Source organism: Myodes glareolus, chromosome 2, assembly GCF_982192425.1.
Source record: "Myodes glareolus chromosome 2, mMyoGla1.1, whole genome shotgun sequence".
Classification (NCBI taxonomy): Eukaryota; Metazoa; Chordata; class Mammalia; order Rodentia; family Cricetidae; genus Myodes; species Myodes glareolus.
The window spans coordinates 96865178-96887506 of record NC_142027.1 but is presented as its reverse complement, the minus strand read 5'-3'; the positions used below and the strand labels follow the sequence as shown (position 1 = coordinate 96887506).

Sequence of the window (22329 nt, the reverse complement as noted above, 5' to 3'; positions counted from 1 at the left end):
AGCACATACAATCTTAATGATTTTTATGTTTGTGTGGGTGAACCTGAAACATGAAATTTTCAAGGGTTAAAGAATGTTAAATGTTAGTGATTTCCAAAAATATACTAGTTTTTGCAGTTCGAAGTGGGTCCACAGTTCTCAACTTTTAACAAGCTGTCATTTATACGGCCAATATAAACTTCAGTGTATTTTCCTTCTTCTGTAGGTGTGCATTAACTACCAGTCCTGCTCTGTGCTCCCTGGGGGAGACCTGGTCAAAGCATAGCAGGCCATGTGCATGCTGAGCAATACCACTGCCCCTGCAGAGGCCTGGGCTCACCTAAATCACAAGGTCAGCCTCATATAGGTCAGAGGGGTTTATACATGAGTATATGAGAAAGTATGGAGAGGTGTTCTCTGAGGCCCGCAGGACCTGGCAGCCGTGGCAAAGGATTCTGAAGAGATGGCTGTGGATTCTGCAGAATCAGAGGCTGAAAAGGGAGAATACTGAGTGCAGTTGTGTGGCTGGCAGCCATTATCTTTATGTCCTCCCCTCTGTTGCCATTATTTACTCTATACAGTACTTTTTTTTAAAAAAAAAAAAAAACAAAGTTCCCTGTCTAGATACCGGCCTTTCTTGGAAGGGCCAGTTAGCCAACTAGTGGGGCACATACATTTGTTTTCCTTAAGACATTAATAGGTATGTCTTTGTGCTCAGTTAAAGCTTCTAACTAGATAAGGGAATTAAGGTAGACGTTATTTTACAGTGAAGAATGAGTCCCTCACACCACGTGCGAATAGCATGGAAGTGGTTTCACCCTGTCTTGTGAGAGGGCTGAGGAGCAGAGTGCAGCTCGGGCTCCACCCGCGCTATAGAAAGCCAGGTTCTGAAACGTAGCCTCTTCATTAGCTTTCCTCCCCAGCTGGTGGACCTAAGTGGCCTACCCAGTCTATGTCCCCACATTGTACCGGGTCACCTCTCTACCTCCTTCCTGGATGGTATGGAAGTAAGTGTTGAGCACTGGGCTTGATTTAAAGAACACTGCTCTAAAATGGACCCACCAGGACATCCAGATGTCATAATAAAGTAGAAGCCAGAAAGAGATCCTGTTGTGTGGCCCAGCTGAAAGTGCCAGGAATCTCTTGAGATAGTGGTAAAATCCCAGTGGGCGCAGATCCCTGGCATCCAATCTCTTGGCGTGTTGGCAGCCCCTCTGCTTATGCAGTTAATTCCGTTACCCTAAGAACTCTTTTTTTGTCTTTACATTTTACTTTGAGCATATGTATGCATGCACATGTGCAATATGTGAGGGTCAGAAGAAAATTACTGGGCTTTGTAACATGTGGGTCCAGGGAATCAAACTCAGATCCTCAGGGTTGGCAGCAAGTACCGAACCACTTTCGGCCGTTGGCGGGACTCTTTCAGGCAAGAGTCCAGGTTTTTCTTGGGGGTGGATCTTTTTCAACCGGAGTGTCCGCTTACGAAGTTCAGGGAGCACTTCAGACCGCACCCGGGCTGCTTCGCCCGAAGGCGAGTGTTCAGTAGTTACCTTGGAAACACAAACAGAGCAAACGATCTATGGAACAGGAGCTCCCGGAGCAGCTCAGGAGCAACGATCTTCCCGCACTCCCACAACATCCGGTGGCCAGCCAGCCAGAATCTCTTCCGGTCCCGCCCCTTGAGGGCAGTCGCCACCGGCTACGGAGTCCCTACGCTACCAACTTCCGCATTGACCTACCCATCGCGAGACTTTGGCGGCGCAGCAATGGCAAGACCGTGAGTACCGCTGACGGGAGTCTATAGAACGAGTTAGGACGGGACTGGGCCGAGGTCGGGCTGCGGGGGAGCCGCCAGGCTCAGGTCCTCTGGAAGGAGTGGCGGCTGGGCGTGAAGGCAGTCCTCCCCCGACTGCCGCCCACGACCCAGTGCCCGCCCCTTCCCCAGATGCCGCGACACTGCTCCGCCGCCGGCTGCTGCACACGGGATACGCGTGAGACTCGTAACCGCGGCATCTCCTTCCACAGGTCAGCGCGCGTGCGTAGTGGCACGCGAGGGCTCACATGCGCAGGCGCTGCTGTTGCGGCACTTTAGGCCGCGCTGGAGACGGCGCCTTCCTGAGGTGGAAGTGAGGCTTGAACTTGTGAGCGGGAGGGTGAAAGGGGAGGTCGAGTGATCTCGAGTCTAACAGAAAAGGGACTGGACGTTTTCTTACCTTGGACTTGGAGCTCATGCTCTTTCCTGCTAGGTGATGCTGAGCAGGCCCCGTTCCTTCTCTCGTCCTCAGTCTCCCCTTAGCGGGTGGTAATCGGAAAGGGCCGTGGGGAGGTCTGCCAGTCTTGCCTGGGGAGCTTGGGCATCCTTATCGCAAGCTGCAGCATCCTGGTGCTCACGGTTTTGTGGCTCTGCAGACTTCCCAAGAAAGACAACCCCAGGCGCGGCTTGTGGCTGGCCAACTGTCAGCGGCTGGACCCCAGCGGCCAGGGCCTGTGGGACCCGGCTTCTGAATACATCTACTTCTGCTCCAAACACTTCGAGGAAAACTGCTTTGAGCTGGTGGGAATCAGGTGGGTCTTACTGCCAGCCAACGCTAGAACGGGTTGTGAGGCATCAGAGCAGTGGGTTAAGCGGGGCAGCTCTATGCCCTGGTGAGGTCCATGAACAACTGGCTCGCATGCTCAGACAGACAGACCAACTGTTGCCAAGGGTGCTGTGCCTTCCCAATTCTGTACAGAAGAGCATGGTCCCAGGATCACAGTATCAGTGGCATCAGAGAAAAAGTCTTTCCCAGCTGGGGAAATAGACCCATTGGTAGACTTGGTATGCAAGCATGAGGACTTGAATTCAAATTCAATACCCAAATAAAAAGCCACGTGTGGTTGCCTGTTTTTTAATCCCAGGCCTGGAGAAGACAAAACCAAAGGGTTCCCTGGGCTCACTGAGCAGCTCACTAGTCTAGCTTGAGTTATCGAGGCCTATGTTCAAGGAGAGACTGTCTTAAAAACAAATCAATTTTCAAAGAAACTAGACTTTGAAAAAAAATCAATTTAATTAAATGAAAAAATAAGATGGGTGCTCGGGAGAGATGGCTTAACAGTTTAGAGCACTTGTTACTTTTCAGAGGACCAGGGTTCAATTCCAGCTCCAAGGGATCCCTCACCTTTCTCTCTGTGAGGGCACAGGTGGTACACATACATACACGCAGCAAAACATTCATACTCCTAAGATAAATAGGGCTGGCTAGGTGGCTCAGAGGTTAAGACCGCTGGCATCAAGCCAGGCAGTGGTGGCACACACCTTTAATCCCAGCACTTGGGAGGCAGAGGCAGTGGATCTCTGTGAGTTCGAGGCCAGCCCGGACTACAAGAGCTAGTTCCAGGACAGGCTCCAGAGTACACAGAGAAACCCAGTCTCGAAAACCAAAAAGAGCATTGGCTTCTTCCAGACAACCTGGGCTCATTTGCCATCACCCACACAGTGGCTCACAAGTCAGCAAATTCTAGCTCCAGGGGACCCAGTGCTCTCTCCTGACTTCACATGGCGAACAGTCGCAGGCATGGGCAAAACACCCCACTTCTAAACAAAGTGGTTTTAAGGAGAAAAAGGAAATGTTTACAAACAAAGGTGGAGAATAATTGAGGAAGGCCTCTGGTCTCCACACAAAAGAGAAAAGAAAGTTTCATGGGGTATTCAGCACCTGCTTCTTCCGGCCCTGGGTGGAGGTTTTGCAGAGGTTTTGCATTCGTCTCCAGAAGCTCGTTCACAGGGAAGACTAGTTTGACTTCACCGAACGTGGCATTCAGATTTATTGGCAGTGTGCCTCAGAGCCTCAGCCCTAGTGCTAGGGACTTATGTTGGGACCCCAGGGGAAGTGGCAGCCCTTTTTCTCCAGCTCATCTGGGCTGCTTTTCCCCACAGTGGGTATCACAGGCTGAAGGAAGGGGCAGTCCCCACCATATTTGAGTCTTTCTCCAAGTTACGTCGAACAACCAAGACCAAGGGGCATGGTTATCCACCTGGCCTGCCTGATGTCAGCCGGCTCCGGCGATGCAGGAAGCGGTATGTGCAGGAGGGGGATGCCCCACCCTCCCCCCAGGGCTGAGGGACTGGACTGCGATTGCCAGCATCATCACTAAAGAGCGGTCTTGCTGCCTAAACCCAGTGAAGGGGCTAAGGTGTTAGGGAGTCTACATGGGTATATGAGAGGGGCCTGGCATGCCTTCAGTTGGCTAGTCAGTTTCTTTCTGTCTCCCTTCCAGCTGCTCTGAAGGTCAAGGACCCACAACTCCGTTTTCCCCAATTCCTGCTAACATCATCTGCTTCCCCGTGGAAGAAGCCTCAGCACCTGCCACTCTGCCTGCATCCCCAGCTGTGAGGCTGGAACCTGGCCTTAACAGCCCCTTCTCAGATCTTCTGGGCCCTCTGGGTGCCCAAGCAGATGAAGCAGGCTGTAGTGCCCAGCCTTCACCAGAGCAGCACCCCTCCCCTCTTGAGCCACGGCCTATCTCCCCGTCTGCTTACATGTTACGGCTACCACCACCTGCTGGAGCCTACATCCAGAATGAGCACAGCTACCAAGTGGGGAGTGCCTTGCTCTGGAAGAGGAGAGCTGAAGCGGCTCTTGATGCTCTGGACAAGGCCCAGCGCCAGCTGCAAGCCTGCAAACGGCGGGAGCAGCGGCTTAGGCTTCGACTGACCAAGCTGCAGCAGGAACGGGCACGAGAGAAGCGGGCACAAGCAGATGCCCGCCAAACCCTGAAGGACCATGTACAGGACTTTGCTATGCAGCTGAGCAACAGCATGGCATGAGGACACACTACCGCTCTGTCTCTTCCTCAGAGACACTTGATTGGAACTGCATCTACCAGGCTGGCCAGAAGTCACAATAAAGTGGATGCTAGAAAAAGACCCTGCTGTCTGGTTCAGCTGGGGGTGCCAGCCTCCTCCCCAGACAGTGGCCAAAGCCCCAAAGGGCTCAGACCCTGGCAGGTCACCTCTTGGCCACGGGGAATCTTTGTCTGCAGTCCCTCTGCTTATTTAGTTACTCTTTCAAGGTAAGAAAGCCAGCTCCTCTGGTTCAGCTCTGCCCCGCCTCCCCATCCTTTTTTGAGTCAGGCTGGTATCACTGAAGCTTAGAGACGATCTTGAACTCCTAATCCTTTCTTGTACCTTGTGAATAGAATGATAGGCATGTGCCATCATGCACAAGGTCAGACTTAGCTCTCTTGTGAAGGTACAGCAAGCTTCTGTCCACTCCTGGCTGCATTTAGGAAGACTCAACAGCAACATAGCCTGCTACACTTGCTAGGCTGAAGGCCACGCTTAGGGAATTGTTAAGTCTTTTAGATCCTGGTCCCGGTACTGTATTTATCTTGGGAACATAGGCTTCTTACTATAGCTTTGTCCATGGTAAACACCAAGCACATGGCCTCTCTGTACTGCTCCTTGGCCACATAGCTCAAGCACAGTTGAGATTCTGGCTGTTTGTATACAAGGTTGTCAAAGTTTTCTTTATGGAGCCCTGGGTGAATATGTTTATTTGTATCTTGCGTGTAGAGGAGACAATTGAAGGCCCAGTTACAGGGGTCAGCATGAAGCAAGATTTGTAGACTAAAGTTGTCAGGTGTTTCCCCCCAAAAAAGGCTTGGATGCAATCACCATCTTGGGGGAGCGGCTCTGACACAGCACAACAGACTCACCTAACCTGCCTGGCTGCCCACTGTGGACTGGCACCCTCCACTCCCCTTCGCTGCTGCTGCTTGACCTCAGCTACCAGCCTCAATTTGTGCCTAGTACCTTATCTTATTAACTAGGCCACTTCCTGGCTGTATGGGACTGCTACCCAGGGCACCTTTCTACCTAGAGCCCCACAGTATGGGATGAATGGAGCATAGGAGGGAACTATGTTCTGCGTCCTAAGGCCAGGAAGACCCAAGCATTTCTCCAAAATGAGTCCTGGCTTCCTGGGACAGAGTAGGTTCCTGTACAAAAAAAAAAAGCCACTGGGCTGTATTGGGTATTGAGATGTAGGCTTTCATGTCTTGATGTCAGGTAACAAGGATGGATGCCCCAGACAGTCTAGGTCTCTGAGGAGATATCTCAATATACAATTTTCTCTTCCTTGTGACTGACACCATGTTGACATAGTTAACAAGGAAGATGTTGCAAAATCCACACCTGGGGAATCTCTAAGCCACAAAACTGTCATGTGCTTCAGGAGGCAGACCAAAGGTGGCCACCATGCCACCCAAGTGTGTATGTAGCATTGCCCCAGCTTTAAAGGAGGCATATCAGTGGCAGAAGACACACAGGAGCGTCTGCTGACTTCTCTGGCCCAGACATGCACTCTGGGGGGCTGAGCTACACTTGCTGCCCTGTGGGCTGTGAGGAAAACCTTCCAAAGTTCGTATCTAGGATCAGACCACAGTCACTGGTCCCCATTCTCAAGCTCTGGGTAAGGAGTGGAATATAGCCTGTTGCTAGAGTAACTTGCCAAGCCCTCACCCTGACAGTAGGATTCCATGCCTGGGTCCACAGCACACCCCATGGGGAACGCAAAGCCACACTTCCATCATCTTTCTACCGCTGAGTGATATCCCTGAGTTTTGGTCTTCTTGGGAGAGGTGCCAGCTGGAAAGGGAGTCTGCTTCATTTGCCATTCCCTGTGGGGCCTGTGTTCGCAATGAAGCATGCCCTCTAGGAATTCACATGCCCTCTAGGAATTCAGTACACCTCAGTGCCTTGTACAAGCTGGGAACCATAGGTGGGATTGCTCTGTAGGTGGAGATGTGGCAAATCGGTTGAGGGTCATCACTCTCCAAACAAGTAGAATCCTCACAAAGATCCTCAGATGTCAGCACCCAGCTCTGCACACTGCTTGTCAGAGATGTGGGAGGCCAGGGAGTCTATGATGTCCAGCAGCAGCTGCTGGCTCAACAACCGCAGAGTGGGCAGCTTAGAGACCTGCACAGATGACCAAAACTAGATGAAATCAGACTCCCAGGAGGACCAGGGTAGGCAGGTGAGTCCTCTTGGGGTCCAGCCTGCTCAGGGCTTGGCTGTCTGAGGACAGTGGGCAATGGCCAGGAAGTATCTGGGCCTGCTGGGGAGGGCTGGGACCTAGAGCACTGGGGCCGGAGCCTGACCTTGGTGAACTGGTGCACAATGATGTGCAAGCAGTGCCGCTTCATGTCCAATGCCTGTGTCTTGTCAGCCGCCTCCAGAATCTGCAACGGCAGGAATCATGAGGCCCAGCACAGCTTACCCACAGACAAAGGTGTGGCCCGGAGGTACCAAGCACTACCTGTAGCACATTCTGCACTGTTACGTTCATCTCCAGGTTCTGTTTGCAGTATGCCTGCAGTCTGTTGTTGTAGAAGCCATAGTAGTAGGGGGCTGCAAACAGGTAGCTGGACACAAGTTAAGGAGCTGCCAAGTCAAAGGACACATATTCACTTGCGTTCACTCATCCTGCCACATCTCTTGTCCTCCTTGGGAGGGTACTGCCAGAACTACACAGACCTCAGAAGCCAGAGCTCTAGTTTGTGCCTCTGCTGGCTTGTTCTCTAAACTGGTTCTGAACCATTTCAGGCTCATAGGCCCCAGTCAAGATCCAAAGAAAACCTGAATCCTCTCATTCCCATGTGCCCATCCATAGAACTTCTCCAAGCCCTCACTGGCCCCATCAGGTATCCTTGCACCTCGGGTTCAAACACTACTGACAGCATGAGGAATCACTTTGTCCAGTAGGCCCAGCACCAGCACTGCACACTCTAGAATTAGGTGTCAGGCCAAGATCACCCAGCCAACAGAGCAACAGGAACCAAACATGTCTGAGGGGCGCTAAGACTTCTCAGTGACCCAGGAGCACCAGCAGATAAAGGATGCAGGGAGTCTTCAGGGGGCATGTTGACCTCGCCATAGTAGATGTAACGTAGCATGGACTCAAAGGCCTGTCTGCTAGGCACCATCTCCCCGATAGAGATGTTCACCTGCCCATCCTCCGGCATGAATGAACGGAACATGGCCTCAAAGTAGCTGCAAATAAGGAGGTAGATCCCAACTCTCAGGAGAAGAAAGCATCGAGGCCCTGCCCTGTTCTGCCCTCCCTCAAACACCCTCAACATACCTAGAACGGGCAGCTAGGATGGCTTTGTGGGCTGGTCGTGGGTGGCCATCTAGCAGTAGTGTGATGTCACAGAACTCTGAGCCTGCCCCCTCCAAGTATGCCTTCATGTCCTGGATCAAAGATGTGCCTGGGGGGTGTAGAAGGACCTTAGAAGATTTCCACTTCCACCCTGAATGAAGAGGCCACCTTTGCTTTCTGGACCAATAAACACCACCTTTCCACAGTGACCATGTCACTGCTCTGCTCAGAGTTCCCCCAAGCCAGAAGTGCCAGTCTTTTCCTTCCCTCGGCCCTCAGGACACCTGGAAACCGCAAGTCCTTGTTCTGGCCCTCAGGGATGCTGCACCAATACCTGATCTTCCACGATGCGCCCTCTATGCCCAGCTCCCAGTCTCACGCTGGACTCCCCTCCTGGCCTATCTTTCAGACTCTCATGCCAGTGGCAAGGGCTAGTACAAGCCCCAAAGAGAGCTGGGGAAGGGAAGATGCTATCCATCTTCTCCACCAGGTAGGACAAGAAGTACTAGACGATAGGTAGCTGCAGCTGCCTTGCTCACTTGACATCAGATCTGACCAGCCAACCAGAGAAGGCATAGGGCACTCTGAAGAGTAGGTGCGGTCCCCAGGCTTGCTGGTACACAGCTTGCTGTTGAAAGCCACTATGAATACTTTGAGACAGGCCTGCTTCTGTCCCTCCCTGCTTTTATGACTGGGAGCACCTGGTGGGCCGCAGAGCCACCCTTATCCCAAGGGCCTGGTAGGTAGATTAAGGCTCTTGTCACCAATTCCCTACCAATGTCCACAGGTTGATCCGAGGGGGCTCGAGGGGGTGGCTGCTGCTTCCGCCTCACAATCTCTACAATCAGTGGGGACGAGAGGCGCTCGAACTCCTTCATCATGATCACCTGATTGAAGTGGGATTCCTTCACTATGAAGTTCAGGCAGTGTTCCTGGGACAGACAGGCACAGCAGGCAATTGGAATCAGGTCAAGGCCCAGGGTGGGCAGCAGAGTTTACAGTGAGGGGCAAGGGGATACACCCCACCCCAGCCAGGAAGGCCTGGGCTGACCCCAGCTTGTACCTTGAGCTGGCCCAGCTGGAGCCTGGCTGCGCTCTCACACACAACCAGCACGTTTTGCAGATCCACAGAAGCCTCGATGTACTGCCGGCACAGCTGCTCAAGGCGACACAGCTGGAAGCTTAGCGCCAGCTTGTAGACATCCATGATGAGCAGCACGTCCTCTACATGGCCTGTGCCAAAAAGCCCCTGAGCCTAGGGCCTCAGGAAAGGAGGGCCTAGAAAAGGGCCCAGGGCTCCCTCCATGCATAAGAGGGTCAGGGCTGCAAGAAGGCAGCTGGACTACATGCCAGCTGACTATAGCTTGTGCCTCAGGCACATCTGTAACAGCCCAGCAGCACCACCTCTGGCTCTCCACATTCCCCACCCTGGTCCGTACCACCCATACCCTAAGCGGACCTTTCCGTGGGTACTTGATCTTGTCTGTGTAGAGAAACTGCATGAGCACCTCGAACGGCCGGGCCTCTGCCTCACGAATGGCCACACGTAACAGGGGCGGCCGTGCCCTGCCCACAGCTGAACCAGGGGCTTCCCTGGGAGCTAGAGCCCCATCCTCTTCCAGCTTCTGTGGGGAAAAGGGAGCTCAGGGCATCCTAGTAAACAGTGATCAAAGCTTCCCAGTCATGGAGGATAAGGAAGACCTTACCTGGGCCAGCCACTCTCGAGCCTGCAAGATCTTCCTACGAAGCCAGCGGCTCCGTGCAGTGACGATGGCAACATGGCCCTGCACACACTCTTCCTTCTGCATAAAGGATGAACAGTATGTGGGTGAAAGCACAGGACCCCTGCCCCAGGGACAGATGCCAGCAGGCCAGGGCAAAGCTCTACTCAGCAGCTATAGTAGGTGAGGCTGGTATAGGTCAGTCACCTACCTCACCAAGCACAAACTCCACATCACAGAACTGGCGGCCCTCCCAAAGGCGCCCATAGTCTTCATGCAGTGTGCACTTAGGGTAGCAAGAGAACTGCAGAAGGAGACTCAGTGAGCAAGCAACAAAGGCTGTCCTGAGACCAGCCAGCCATGACCCTCAGAGCAGGGTCAGGTGAGGGCTGTAATGCCCGGGCCATGACTAAAGCCTCCAACGTCCACTGGTTTTTCCTTGATGAAGGTTCCCAGGCTGTAGGCAGGCTGCATCATTCTAAAAACCTGGACCCAGGTACTCAAGCAACCCCATCTCCCCCAACCCACCACTGAAACAAATTCATCCAAGCCTCCACTATGCCAGGAGACCCTATACTAACAACCTGTTCCTCCAGGTTTGGGAAGGCTGGCTCCCCCAGCTTTCCCTAGGCTGATTTCCCTGAAGGCCCTAGCACAGAGCCCAGCTTGCCCACTCCTTTGCTGGTTCTGTGTGTTCCCCGGTATGCTTCTTACTCTGCATTAAGGCTCCCTTCCTTCTAGCATCATCTCTGCCTATCTGGACCGATGGCATCCCCAGCCCTCTCCGCCAGACTCCTCAGATACCGTCAACCGACAGGCTTAGCTATCAACAGGCACCCTTGCACAGCCCTAGCCTCACCCACTGGCCTCAGTTGCCTCTCTGGGGCCCATCTACCTAGCAGACCTCACAGGCCCACTAGCTACACACCTGGAATCTGTACATTTCCCCACTGCGAATGTTGTTGTCCACCGTGCCCCCAAAGATGTACATGGCATCAGAGATGACAGCAGCTGCATGGAAGAGCCTCCCGCTGGGCAGCTGAGAAGAACAAATAGACAAGTAATGGGATGGGGCCATCAGTGAACCTGCCGTGGCCAAGCTCATGGCACGGATCCATGTGGCCATGAAAGAGGAGAGGCCAAAGATCCTAGTCCCTTGCAGATGTAGGTGCAGAGGGAGGCTGGGATGCTGGGGTGGGGCAGAGGGCAGGGCAGGTTGTGCAGAACCTGGGTTAACAGCAGATTCGGGGCACTGTGTCACACTGACCGGAGGGTAAAGCCTGGGCACCCAGAGCTACATGCTGCCCTTCCAGGAGCCCTGCTCTACCCTCTATGAGAGTTCCTGCTTCAGAGAGCAATGGAATCTTAATAAGCACCCTTGCCACTCACCTCTGATGCCAGGTGGACAGGCTGCTTGGCTGAAGTGGTGCCAAAGTCTAAGCCAAACACATCTCTGGACTTCTTACAGCTGCTCCGCTCCTCTGAGGTTAGGACTGATGCCTCCTCAGAAGAGGAAGCTCTCTCAGGCACCTCGGCCCCACCAACCTTGAGGAAAACATATGCAAGAAGGTAACAAGCCACCATCCCTTCCAGGGCTCGCTATGGGCTCCAGAGGAGGGACCAGACATCGGGTGAGGCCGTGAGGCTGTGAGGGTGCTTCCCAGAGGTCTGCAGCACAGTGTGACTGACGGGGCGCAGACATGGAACCCTGAAGGACACAGGACTACGGCCTTGAGAGCTCTCAAGCTGCTCTTCTTGACTATATGGGACCCAGGGAATCCAGGTCAGAACTCACCTCACTGTCAGAGCTGGGCTGGACAACTTCCCAGGTCTGGAAGTCCACATCATAGCAGTGCAGCTCATTGGGCAGTGTATTGTCTGCTGCACCCCCAAACACATAGAGATGGCGGTCAAAGGCCACCATGGTGTGTCCATAGCGCCGCTGTGGCGGGGGTGGGGAGCCCCGGAGCAGGTGCTCAGTAGGGATGCGTGTCCACCTGGGGCCATGACCATGAACCAACACTGGGGTGGGGGCTCTGGGCTCTCACACACACCCCACAGAAGGGCCTCCTATGAGGTTCCCCTAAAGTCCTTGTAGTGCCAGTCCATGGTCTACAGGGAAGTCACAGGCCTATGTGTCCAGCATCCCTTGACCTGTTTAGCTCAGGCATTGGCCCTACTCAGCTCCATGCAACCCACCATGGGGCCCTACCCAAGCTCCCTCTCCTCCCGCCATCATAGAGCAGACAGCAGTGACAGGGCAGAGCCTCTGCTAGTCTGCTCTGGGAATGGAGCTGTACGGACTTGTGTTGTCCCGATTGTTCTGCTCACTGCCCTAACAGAAGAGTCCCCACCTGGGAGATGCCTGCCCAGGCACTAAAGCTCCTCCAGGACTTCTCTCCTCCAGGGGCTCCGGGACTTGACAACAAATCCCCTTTTCTGCTAAGTTAGCTGAAGAACCAAAACAGATGCAGGCTCATTCCACGGCTGCTCCAGTACTCAACAAGATTCCTTTCACCTAGATTTCTAGAAGCTTGAGTCCCCTCCAAAGCCCTATTCCTTTTTCTCTATTACTTCCAGTGCCAGAGGCTAGACCCATCACAGGGTGCTAAGGCTAGGCAGCAGCCAAAGGAAGTAGACAGCCTACTTGACCCTGCTTATCTTGTGCTATCCCATGAGATTAGTGCTAACCACATTTGTTAGCAGTGTCAATGAGCAAGATACACAGGGCAAGAGGTACCCTTCTGACTCAGGCCATATCTTGCTGAGCTACAGCCATAGCCCAAGGGCCTATGAGGGTGTCAAATGCTCATACTCCAGGCTGTATGCTCTGCTATATGTGGGAAGGAGGAGAGATTACAACAGGTGCCAGACACAGAATGAGCATTATTCATGTCCCTCAAAACCCAGGAAACTCACGTCTTGTCCTTGAATTCGAACTGGAAGAGGTTGTTGGTTATCTTGGCTCCACTCTGCCCTGAGAACACGAACATCTTATCCCGGCACACAGCCACAGGGAAGTTGCAGCAGGATGGGGGGATCTCCCCACTCTGGGCCACCTGCAGTAGGGGCACAGCTCAGCCAGGACCTTGCAGGCCTGGGGCTGCACTATCCTACACTTGGAAGTGAATAAACGTAGGTAGTTTCCAGCCTCCTCACACCCACACACATGGACCCAGTTCTGATCAGCTGAGGCTAAAATCGGGAGGTTCATTTTAAACTAAAAATGTAATTTCTTTTTTTTAAATTTTTTGTTTATTATGTATATAGTATTCTGCCTGCATGTATGCCTGCAGGCCAGAAGTGGACATCAGATCTCATTACAGATGGTTGTGAGCCAATATGTGGTTGCTGGGAATTGAACTCAGGACCTCTGAAAGAGCAGCCAGTGCTCTTAACCTCTGAGCCATCTCTCCAGCCCCTAAAAAATGTAATTTCTACAAGAGAAATAAAGTTCCAGGGAAAAGCAATGAACAAAAGGTTGCCCTGCTGTGTTCACATGAAGGTGGACTGGAAGAAGTCACATCTGTCACATGTGGCACTCTGCCCATCCTGGACTCGGAGCTTTTTCCTTCCTCTGACTCCACCTTGGCTTCTAGGATCAAAGCCGGGGATGTGTGCATGCTATGCTACCATGGACTACAGCCTCAACCCCAAAGCCTTTTATTACTTGATTATTCATTCATTCATTTGGAGACAGGGTCTCTCTGTGCAGCTCTGGCTAATCTAAAACTCGCTATGTGGCCCAGGCTAACCCCAAACTCACTCTGTAGCTGAGAATCACCCTGAATTTCTGACCCACCTCCCGAGTGCTAGGATTACAGGCATGCATCTCCACACCCAGTTTATGTGGATCTGGGGATCAAACCCAGGGCTTCATGCATGCTACATTACCAACTAAACTATATCCTCAGCCCACTTGGAGTCTCTGCTTAATACTGGAACTGGGCTGGGGGAAGGGTCAAGGAAAGGAAGAGGTGAGCCTTGGTTAAGGGAAGAAAGTCGTCTCTGTCATATGCCACCTTAGCACCTCTCATTCATATACCAGCTTCCTTTACCCCCCACATCTTGATGCTGCAACCCCCCCCCCGCAGTGTCCCTGATTTCCCATCAGCATCCTGCTCCCTGCACCCCTCACCTCCTCCCAGCATGTGAGCTCTCGGTCTTGGAGGCCAATTGTCCACATGTCGTTCAACCTGCATGAGGACAGAGGAGACAGGATCCTTTGGTCCTGAGCCTGGCTGGAGGGATAGCTCCAGGGGAGAACCACTTGCCACGTGTCAGGAGACAACCCTGCCGTCTTCCTTAAAGAAACAGGAACTTCTGGGAAGAAGATACTGTATCAAATCCCTGCACCCAGCCCCTAGTAGCTCTCACTTCCTGCTGACTCTGACCAACCAGGACAGAAGTGGATTTACACATAATATCTGGGATACAAGACAGGGCAAGCCACCGAAGGCAGGGAAAAGACGAGGTGTCCCATAAAGCCTACTGCTGCACGGTGTCATTACTGGTCTCTGCAATGCACAAGTTTAGAATGAGCATGCACTATTCGGCTATCAGATAAATACAACAACTTTTCTAAGCCAAGGAGGAAGCCTCGTGTGGAGGCCCACACCTTTAACCCCAGCACTCAGGCAGCAGGGGCAGGAGGAGCTCTGTGAGTTGAAAGTCAGCCAGATCTACACAGAGTGTTCCAGGATAACCAGAGCTACATAGAGACCTTGTCTTAAAACAAAAACAAAACGTAAAACACTAAATAAACAAAGAGAAAACTATAACATGGGGAGGAACCCAGGGCTGGATTTGAACTGAGATGCTTCCAGCCTCCAGGCGTCTGTAGTTCCAAACCTCATCTGAAGACATCCAGGGACCACAGGGATCACAGACAAGACCTCCCTCCACACTCCTCTCCTGAGAAACTCAACACTCACCAACTTACCCCAGCCTGAGCACTCAGATGCCAAGAGGGCTTATTCTGCCCCCAGGACATACGGAAGTAGGGTACATGGGCAGCTGCTTGCCTACCTGGCATTGCCATCATAGCCAGCAAAGATCCAGAGCTTGTCACTGTACACTGTGGCCCCATGGGCTGACCTGGCAACCGGCAACCTAGAACATAAAGAAACCAATGAGGAAGGGCTGGAAAAAAGGCTCAACACTGAAGAGAACTCGTTCTTCTGGAGACGCAGGTTCAATTCCCAGCATCCACATGGCAGCTCACAACCATCCCCCTGTAATTCCAGTTCCAGGGGGTCTGATGATTTTGGGTCTCCTCAGGCACCAGGCATACACAGGGTACAGACACACATGCCAGCAAAATATTTGTGTGTATGTGTGGTTTTTTATTTTTTTTATTTCATATATGTGTGCATATATATATATGTATATATATATATATATATATTTCTTTAATGAGGAAAGGTCATTAGAGTGGCGGAAGCACAGGGCTCTGTGTTCAGCAGCTAGGACCACATCTGCTGGACACTGGGGCTCAGAGGGCAGTGCTAGGGCACTGGAAGCAAACAACATCACAAGAGGCCTGGGCAGCAGATGTATAAAAATTCAGATGGTGAAACTGGGCATGACGGTACATATCTGTAAATCCTGGTACTAGGGGATGAAAGGAGGAGGATCAGAAGTTCAAGACCAGCCTCAGCTACGTGGTAAGGCTAAGGTCAGTGGAACTGTGTGACAATCTGACTCAAAACAAACAGCGCAAAACCAAAAGAACCCTCCGAAGGGGCAGGGATGTGGCTCAGTTTGTGGGCTGCTTTCCTAGCATACCAGAGCCCTGGGCATCATTCCCAACACACACAAAACCAGGAATGGTGCAGTACATCTGTAACCCCAGAAGTCAGGGGTTGGAGGCAGTAGGATCAGATGTTTAAGATCATCCTCAGCTATACACTGCAGGTTCAAAGCTAGCCAGCCTACACGAAATCCTGTCTCAAAGATGGAGCGGGGAGCAATCAGATATCGGCCTTGGAATATGGCTCAATGATAAAGAACTTGCGTAGTATGAAGAAGGCCTTGGGTTCCATCCCCAGTGCTAAGGAAAAAAAACCCAAAACAAAATAGAACCAAAAGAAATTCTGTGGTCCACACATGCCCAGCACCTCCCCAGGTGCTATGAAAATACTGAAGGGTGTACCCCCAAAACAGAGCCCCTGGGTCCTGAGAAAGAAGGGGATGTACACCTGGGGGCAGGCTGAGGCGATGACTGAATACAGACAGCTTCTGGCTTCCGGCCTGCTGCAGACACCCTGTCCAGTCCTGACCCCGGGACTCAGCAGTGATGAAATCAAGCAGTTAAGTTTCCCAGCCACAGGCGCCCTATCTGAAATGTGGCAGGCGGCACATCCCAGGCAGAAGGCTATTCTCTTACTGTGAAAGTTCCCAGAGAAACCTCTTACCTCCCTTCAATTTTCCACTCTGTCCACTGGCCAGTTGCAAACTTGTATTCAAAGAGGTCATTTTTATTCTTCAAGTTAGAATTGGAATAAATATCTCCAGTATAGCCCCCTGGGTGAAGAGAATGGAAGTAAAGGTTAGAGCTAGGGTACCATTTTGGTATTTAAATGTGGGGCCCTAGTTAACACATACAAACCCCTAGCTCCATCTGCCCACCCAAACGCCCCCTGCATGAGCCCTGGGGACGCAGAATGAGCAAACGGATGTTTCTTGCCCTAGCCATCAGAGAGCTCAGAACATTAGGGAAATCAGTCCTCTCAAGCCAGAGGTTCAGGGCACTCCAGTGGACAAAGGCAGTGGGTAACACCTGCCCACCAGAGCTCAGAGAGCCTCCTGTAGGGTGGAGGTGGCAGGAGCTAGAAGTCTGTGGGTGCAGGAGGGTAAGAGGCTGCTTACCAAAGACGAACATGCTGCTCCCGTAGACGACAGCTGAGTGGTGGTAACGGGGTGCTGGTGGGGTGCCAGTGGTAAAGGCTCTGGGAGAGGCACAGGGTGAGGTCAGTGAGGGGTCAGTTAGGCACTGATAACACCATACTTTGTTTTCCTCTCTCCCTTCCCCATCCCTCTCTTCTACCTATTCTCCTTCTTTTCTTTCCAGGTTATGGTGTTGCTGTAAGTAGTCCCAGCTGGCATGTAACTTAGGGTGCTATGTAGTCTAAGCTGGCCTCAAATCGGTCATCCTCCAGCCTCAGTCTTCCGAATATGGGAATTAGAGAGACATCACCATGACTATAGTAATTTAATTCTTACAGACAGGCTCTCACTATAGGGCCTAAGCTGGCCTCTAATTTATGGGTCAAGTGATGCCAGGCATCAACCTTGCTTTACTTCTGCATTTCTAAGGTGCCGTTTCTCTCATAGAACCCCCCAAAACATCAGTAACCAGGAGAAAGCTGAAGTAATAGGCATTAAACTCTTGCACATCCTGCCTGGAGGAAGGCCTTTGCTTCACACATTTCCAAACCTCTAAGAGGCTTCTCAGAATTTTTTTTCCCGAGACAGGGTTTCAGAGGTAGCTCTGGCTCTCCTGAAACTCGCTCTGTAGACCAGGCTGGCCTCAGACAGCCACCTGCCTCTGCCTCCTGAGTGCTGGGATTAAAAAGTCACCATGTCTGATGCCTTTCCCCTTTAAGTAGGGTCTTGCTATACAGTCTTGGCTGGCCTAGAAGTCACTGTGTAGACCAGACTGGCCTCAGTTCACAGATATCAGCCATGTGCTAGGATTAAATGTGTGAGCCACCAGTGATGCCTGGCTGGGGGACTTTATTTATTTATTTATTTATTTACTTAATCATTTGGAGGATATTTTACAATTTGCTTTTTCAAGTAAGCAACAGAATTTGACTTAATCCTGGTCTCAAGATACTGGGATTATGGGCATACACCACTATGCTCAGCTTTAGCAATTTATTTTTGCTTGTTTTTTGAAAGGGTCTTGCTATGTTACAAAGACTGGTCTCAGATTTTCAGATTTACCTGCTTGCTTCCCAAAGACTAGAATGGTAATTGTCTGCTGCCACCACACTTGGTTCTATGTGAATCTTTTGCAGTGTTGGGTAGTGAACCTGGGAACTTGTACTAAGTGCACTGCTACCACTGAGCTGAGCTACATCCCTAGATTTTTTTTTTTTTTTGAGCTGGGGGTCCTGAACTCAAGCTGCCCTTAATTCATGATCTTCTGCCTCAGCCTCCTGCGTGCTGGTATCACAGGTGTATGCCACCATGTTCGCCTGGCTTAAGCAACGTTTGATTAACAGTCACAGAGGCTTCAAAGTGATTTTCATTTTTGTTTCTCACTGTGTGTGTGTACACGTGTGTGTGTGTGTGTGTGTGTATGCCTGTAGGTGTGTGAATGAGTACCACAGGACACATGAGGTGAGGGGCAGCTGTGTGGAGGAGTTGAGGGGCAACTGTGTGGAGCTGATCTCCACAGGACATATGAGGAGGTGAGGGGCAGCTGTGTGGAGGAGTTGAGGGGCAACTGTGTGGAGCTGATCTCCACAGGGCACATGAGGAGGTGAAGGGCAGCTGTGTGGAGCAGGTGAGGGGCAGCTGTGTGGAGCTCTTCTCGCCCCCATTTTTAGTTGACTCTGAGGATTGAACTCAGCTCACCAGGCTTGCACAGCACGTAGGGCTTTATCTGCTGAGCCATCTTGCTGGCCAAAGAAATTTTTAAAATTAATTGAGGACTGGATCTGGAGCTGGAGTTTCGTTTGTCAAGTTGGGCAGTAGAAATTCTGGTGACTGAAGCTTCCTCTCAGGTCAGAGTCTAAATACCAGCAGCTAGACCAGACAGACCCCTTAGTTCACAGCATTTAGGATAACCATTCTCACAGAAAGCCGTGAGAAGGAGGAAGGCCATCTAAGGTTCTCCTCTGCTCTATTTCCCTCTGGCCCTCCATGATGAGCTGCTTCTATTCGCCAGTGTTGCCGCTCTCCAGGACAGGCGGGCCGCTCTCCAGGACAGGCGGGCCGCTCTCCAGGACAGGCGGGCCGCTCTCCAGGACAGGCGGGCCCTGCAGCTCAGAGGCTACCCACCTGCACCAGGAGCAATCCTTCACATCAAACCGCAGGAGATCGTTGAGCATCGTCTTTCTGAAAGGCAGAGAGAGAAGGTGGCAGGAGCCAGGCTACCGTGTGAAGGTGGAAGAAGAAAAGTGAGCCAACGGCCCTCAAGCAGTCCCGTCAGACCAGGCCTTTACAGGGCAACCCGCCTTGCTCAGTCTGTGCCAGGTGGATACCCTCCCTGACTTCATTTTATGGGAGAGGAAGCATGGCCAAACAGCTAGAAGGGCAAAGCTTAGAAGCTGGGATCAGGCCCTCCTTCATTTAACTCCTACTTAAACTTCGTGGTGCTTGTTAAAATAATGGGAGGCCACTGTTTTGAGCTGAGTTCCTACACTGGGCCGTCAAAGGCCAGGGCAAACCAGAACAGTTACTGGGGACAAATGCCTCATAAACTCAAGCATTAAGGATCAGATAATCCCAAAACCTAACAGTTTGCCCGCAAAACTGAAGACTGCAGTCTTCCTGGGTGTGCATGATGAGGAGGCCCCTACTGAAGCTCTGAAGAACTCTAACTTAGTTGACCGGGCCCCACCCCCAGGTTTCCTTGCTCCTACTTTTCAGTGTGCAAAGGTGATACTGCCTCGTAGGAACTCTTCCTTCCACTGTTGGACAGAGGCTGCCCTGGTTTATCTTAAGTCACAGTCAAACAGATGCATAATTCAGCTTTCTCTAACTTTCTTTGGAAACTGCATACCGAAACCACTACCGCTTATCACCACACAATTGTCTACCTGCTCCAGAAAACACTAAGGACAGCGATCCTGAGTCATGACCTTCCACCTTATGTTGGACACTGGTCTTTTTGGTATGGGGAATTCTTACTAAGGCTCATCTTTTAACTCAGTAAACGCTGACTGGAACATCTGGGCACTGATACAGTGAGGTGAGGAGAAAGATACCTTGTTTTGGCAGAGGAAATAGATCAGCACCAACACTTGCAGGCTGCCGGGGGTGTGGCTGGGGGCAAATGGAGCTGGTAAGCAGTAAGCGAGGCCAGAAAGGCCTCATCCATAAGGAACATGAAAAGGGAAGCGAGAAGCGTGTCTGGGAAGGTACAACATGGCAAAAGGCTGGACAGCAGGCTGTTTCAAACAATCCAAATGCAAGGCAGCCAGAGGACTGGCTGAGACTCAGGAAAACACAAGTGTGCAGTAGGCCTCATACACTCCTGGGAGGACTCGCATTTACACAGGGAGGTGCCAGGACATCACAGGGCTGTGAGCTGGGGGGGAACACGCTCTGACTGACAGCAGTTGTAAATGCATCCCCAGATGCTCTTGAAAAAGAGGGTGTAGAGATAAGATAAAGGCCAGAGGACCGTGGCCAAGTGTGCACGCTCTAATAGAGTCCTGAATACCTCACCTGCTCTAGGTCAGCTGCCCCAGGTAGTCTACATGACCGAGAGTCCCCTTCCTGGGCTTTAGGTCAGGTTCTGGGCCTGAGAGGAGGGAGTCATATGCAAACATATAATCTCTGTGGCAGCAATTCCTGCCAGCCTAGCAAAATCACCACTAGCCATAACCCCCATTGGGCCATACCTGGCCTAGCTCCAGAGTTAGCACGCAGCCCTAATCCATCCTTTGTATTGCAGATAAACTTTGTTGCCCTATGTGAATCTTGTCTGAGAGTTTCCCATGGATACAAAGCCTATGCAAAACTTGGTTAAGGGGCAACCCTGAAAACCACGGTACCTCATGAATCAGGTATTTGCACTTGGCATTGTATTTTTGGAAGGTTCATTCAGGTTGTTTTGAGCATATGGAAATCTACTAGCTGACATGTAATTATAGGGGAAAATAAAAATGCTGAAGAGCTACGGGAAAGGTTTCAATCCACAGAGGTTGGGTCCCCTATGGCTGCAAATGTTAAGTTCATCCTAAAAGTGTCTCTGAGTCTTCATTTCACGGACCTGTGTGAACCCATACACCTGCGCCACGCTACCTGCAACAAACTGCAGCTTAAGTAAGAAGTCTGTGTGCGTGGAGACGCTCACCAGAACTGCAGGCCATTTCCAGGAAGATCATTTTCCAGGAAGTTAAAGCAACACAGGGAAATCTCCACCAGAAGTAAGACATGCACAGCATCAATAAAACTGATTTTGGAGGCAGCGAGAGGGCTCAGCAAGTGATGGCACTTGCCGCCAAGGCTCGCAGCCTGAGTTCAATCCCTGGTCCCCCACATGGTTGGAAAAAGACGACTCCTGCGTGTTGTGATCTGATCTTCATATGCATCATCCAGAAAATATGTAAAACCAACAACAAACATGTTCTCCATACTTTTTGTTACAAAGCAAGCAAGTGGGCAAAGCCTAGAGGGAAGTATCGGGAAAGAAGAAAAGTGCCACTCAGGGTGATATAGGCTATAGCGCCAAAACAAGTATATTTCCATGTACTGAGCATGCGCTGCCATTTGAATGCCAGGGTGAGAGGGCTTTAAAGGCAGGATCTTCCTCACCATAACTTGGGAACCAGGTACAAGGAAGGTACCTCACAGATAGGGAAATAGAGGCTCACAGGACATGGCTAATGCCTCCCATTTTCAGACAACAGTCCGTCTCACTGTCATCGTCCGTCTCCTGCCACCACTCCCATCAAAACAGGCAAACTCACCCGTTGTCTCCGCCAAACACATAGATGGCATCCTTATAAGCCACGACTGTGTGCTTGCTGCGCCTAGAAAGAAAGAGATGAAGGATGGTGGGACCGGGTCTCTCCTGGCTGACACCCATGGTACTGCCACATAAGTTTGGGTAAAAGCCTCTCAAATGCCAAGATCTACAGTGATCCTTCAATTTCATCAGACAGCAAGGACGTCTGACACACTCTCCCACCCATACCTTTGCTCTGGGACCCAAACTGGACCCTTAGAAACACACAAACAGGTCTGGTACTCTGCCTAGGGTCTCTACTGACCCCAGGACATCACACGGGGTCTCGCCCCAGAGCCCATCCTGGGACCTCAGCTCTCGTCCCCACTCCCAGTGCCTTCAGGATCCCCTGTACACTGTCGTACCGGGCGCCCACGAATTCGTCGCAGGGCGGGAGGCGCCGCCAGCGATGCACTGTTTCGAAGGGTCCAAAGTTGAGCGTCAGGTACTCGACACTATCTGAGCAGCTGTGGTCAAAGTCCACGCTCGGAGCCACCTTGGAGCGCACCCCTCCAGCCAGGGCCCCGGCTCCGATCGGGCCCCCAGAGCCTCCGGGCGCAGCCATCCCCGGTTCAGGCCGGATGAGCCGCCCAGGTTGCAGGGCTCACAGCCACCGCCCGGGCCTCGCCAAGGGACCACATTTCCCGAAGATCCCTGCGCCAATGCTGTAGCACGTCCGGCCAGCTTGCACGCTAGGCCCGCCTTCCCGACAAGCCTTGCGCTCTCCGCCCCACGGCAAGCTGTCAAGGATCCTGCGGCGGGGTTGTTACGTTATTATATGTCTGCACTTCACATT

At 51.9% G+C, this 22329-nt stretch overlaps 2 protein-coding genes and 1 long non-coding RNA gene across 4 annotated transcripts; 1 reads left to right on the top strand and 2 right to left on the bottom strand.

The window, feature by feature from the left end:
- Positions 1-6: 6 nt before the first annotated feature.
- On the bottom strand, positions 7-1856 carry LOC148123074 (uncharacterized). The gene is made up of 2 exons (XR_015737244.1): positions 1719-1856; positions 7-1529 (listed from the first exon to the last, which is right to left on the bottom strand). It is a non-coding gene; the product is annotated as an uncharacterized LOC148123074 (long non-coding RNA).
- On the top strand, positions 1523-4885 carry Thap7 (THAP domain containing 7). The gene is given in 6 exon segments (XM_085684500.2): positions 1523-1756; positions 1925-2051; positions 2054-2105; positions 2389-2544; positions 3896-4036; positions 4237-4885. Coding segments are annotated over 6 exon segments (1224 nt in total). The 5' UTR covers positions 1523-1558; the 3' UTR covers positions 4787-4885.
- Positions 3003-22176, bottom strand: Lztr1 (leucine zipper like post translational regulator 1). Of its 2 annotated transcripts, XM_048452369.3 has the most exons (21): positions 21899-22173; positions 21496-21558; positions 18857-18913; positions 16715-16794; positions 16261-16369; positions 14873-14956; positions 13983-14040; positions 12764-12903; positions 11640-11841; positions 11234-11389; positions 10773-10883; positions 10056-10148; positions 9830-9925; positions 9583-9748; positions 9187-9356; positions 8899-9055; positions 8106-8232; positions 7865-8014; positions 7281-7386; positions 7123-7203; positions 3003-6940 (listed from the first exon to the last, which is right to left on the bottom strand). In XM_048452369.3, the coding sequence occupies exons 1-21, from the start codon at positions 22096-22098 to the stop codon at positions 6824-6826; spliced, it is 2523 nt and encodes an 840-aa protein (XP_048308326.1). In that variant the 5' UTR covers positions 22099-22173; the 3' UTR covers positions 3003-6823. The 2 variants fall into 2 exon arrangements, with proteins under 2 accessions (XP_048308326.1, XP_085540605.1); XM_085684479.2 differs by having other exon boundaries at positions 3003-7203; positions 21899-22176.
- Positions 22177-22329: the final 153 nt, after the last annotated feature.

Coding starts and splice junctions, on each gene's coding strand:
- Lztr1 (XM_085684479.2), bottom strand. CDS start 22,098: ATGGCTGCGCCCGGAGGCTCTGGGGGCCCGATCGGAGCCGGGGCCCTG. Junction 14,041..14,872: donor GGCTATGATGGCAATGCCAG/GTAGGCAAGCAG, acceptor GTCCTCATGCAG/GTTGAACGACATGTGGACAA. Junction 9,749..9,829: donor CTCGAGAGTGGCTGGCCCAG/GTAAGGTCTTCC, acceptor TTTTCCCCACAG/AAGCTGGAAGAGGATGGGGC.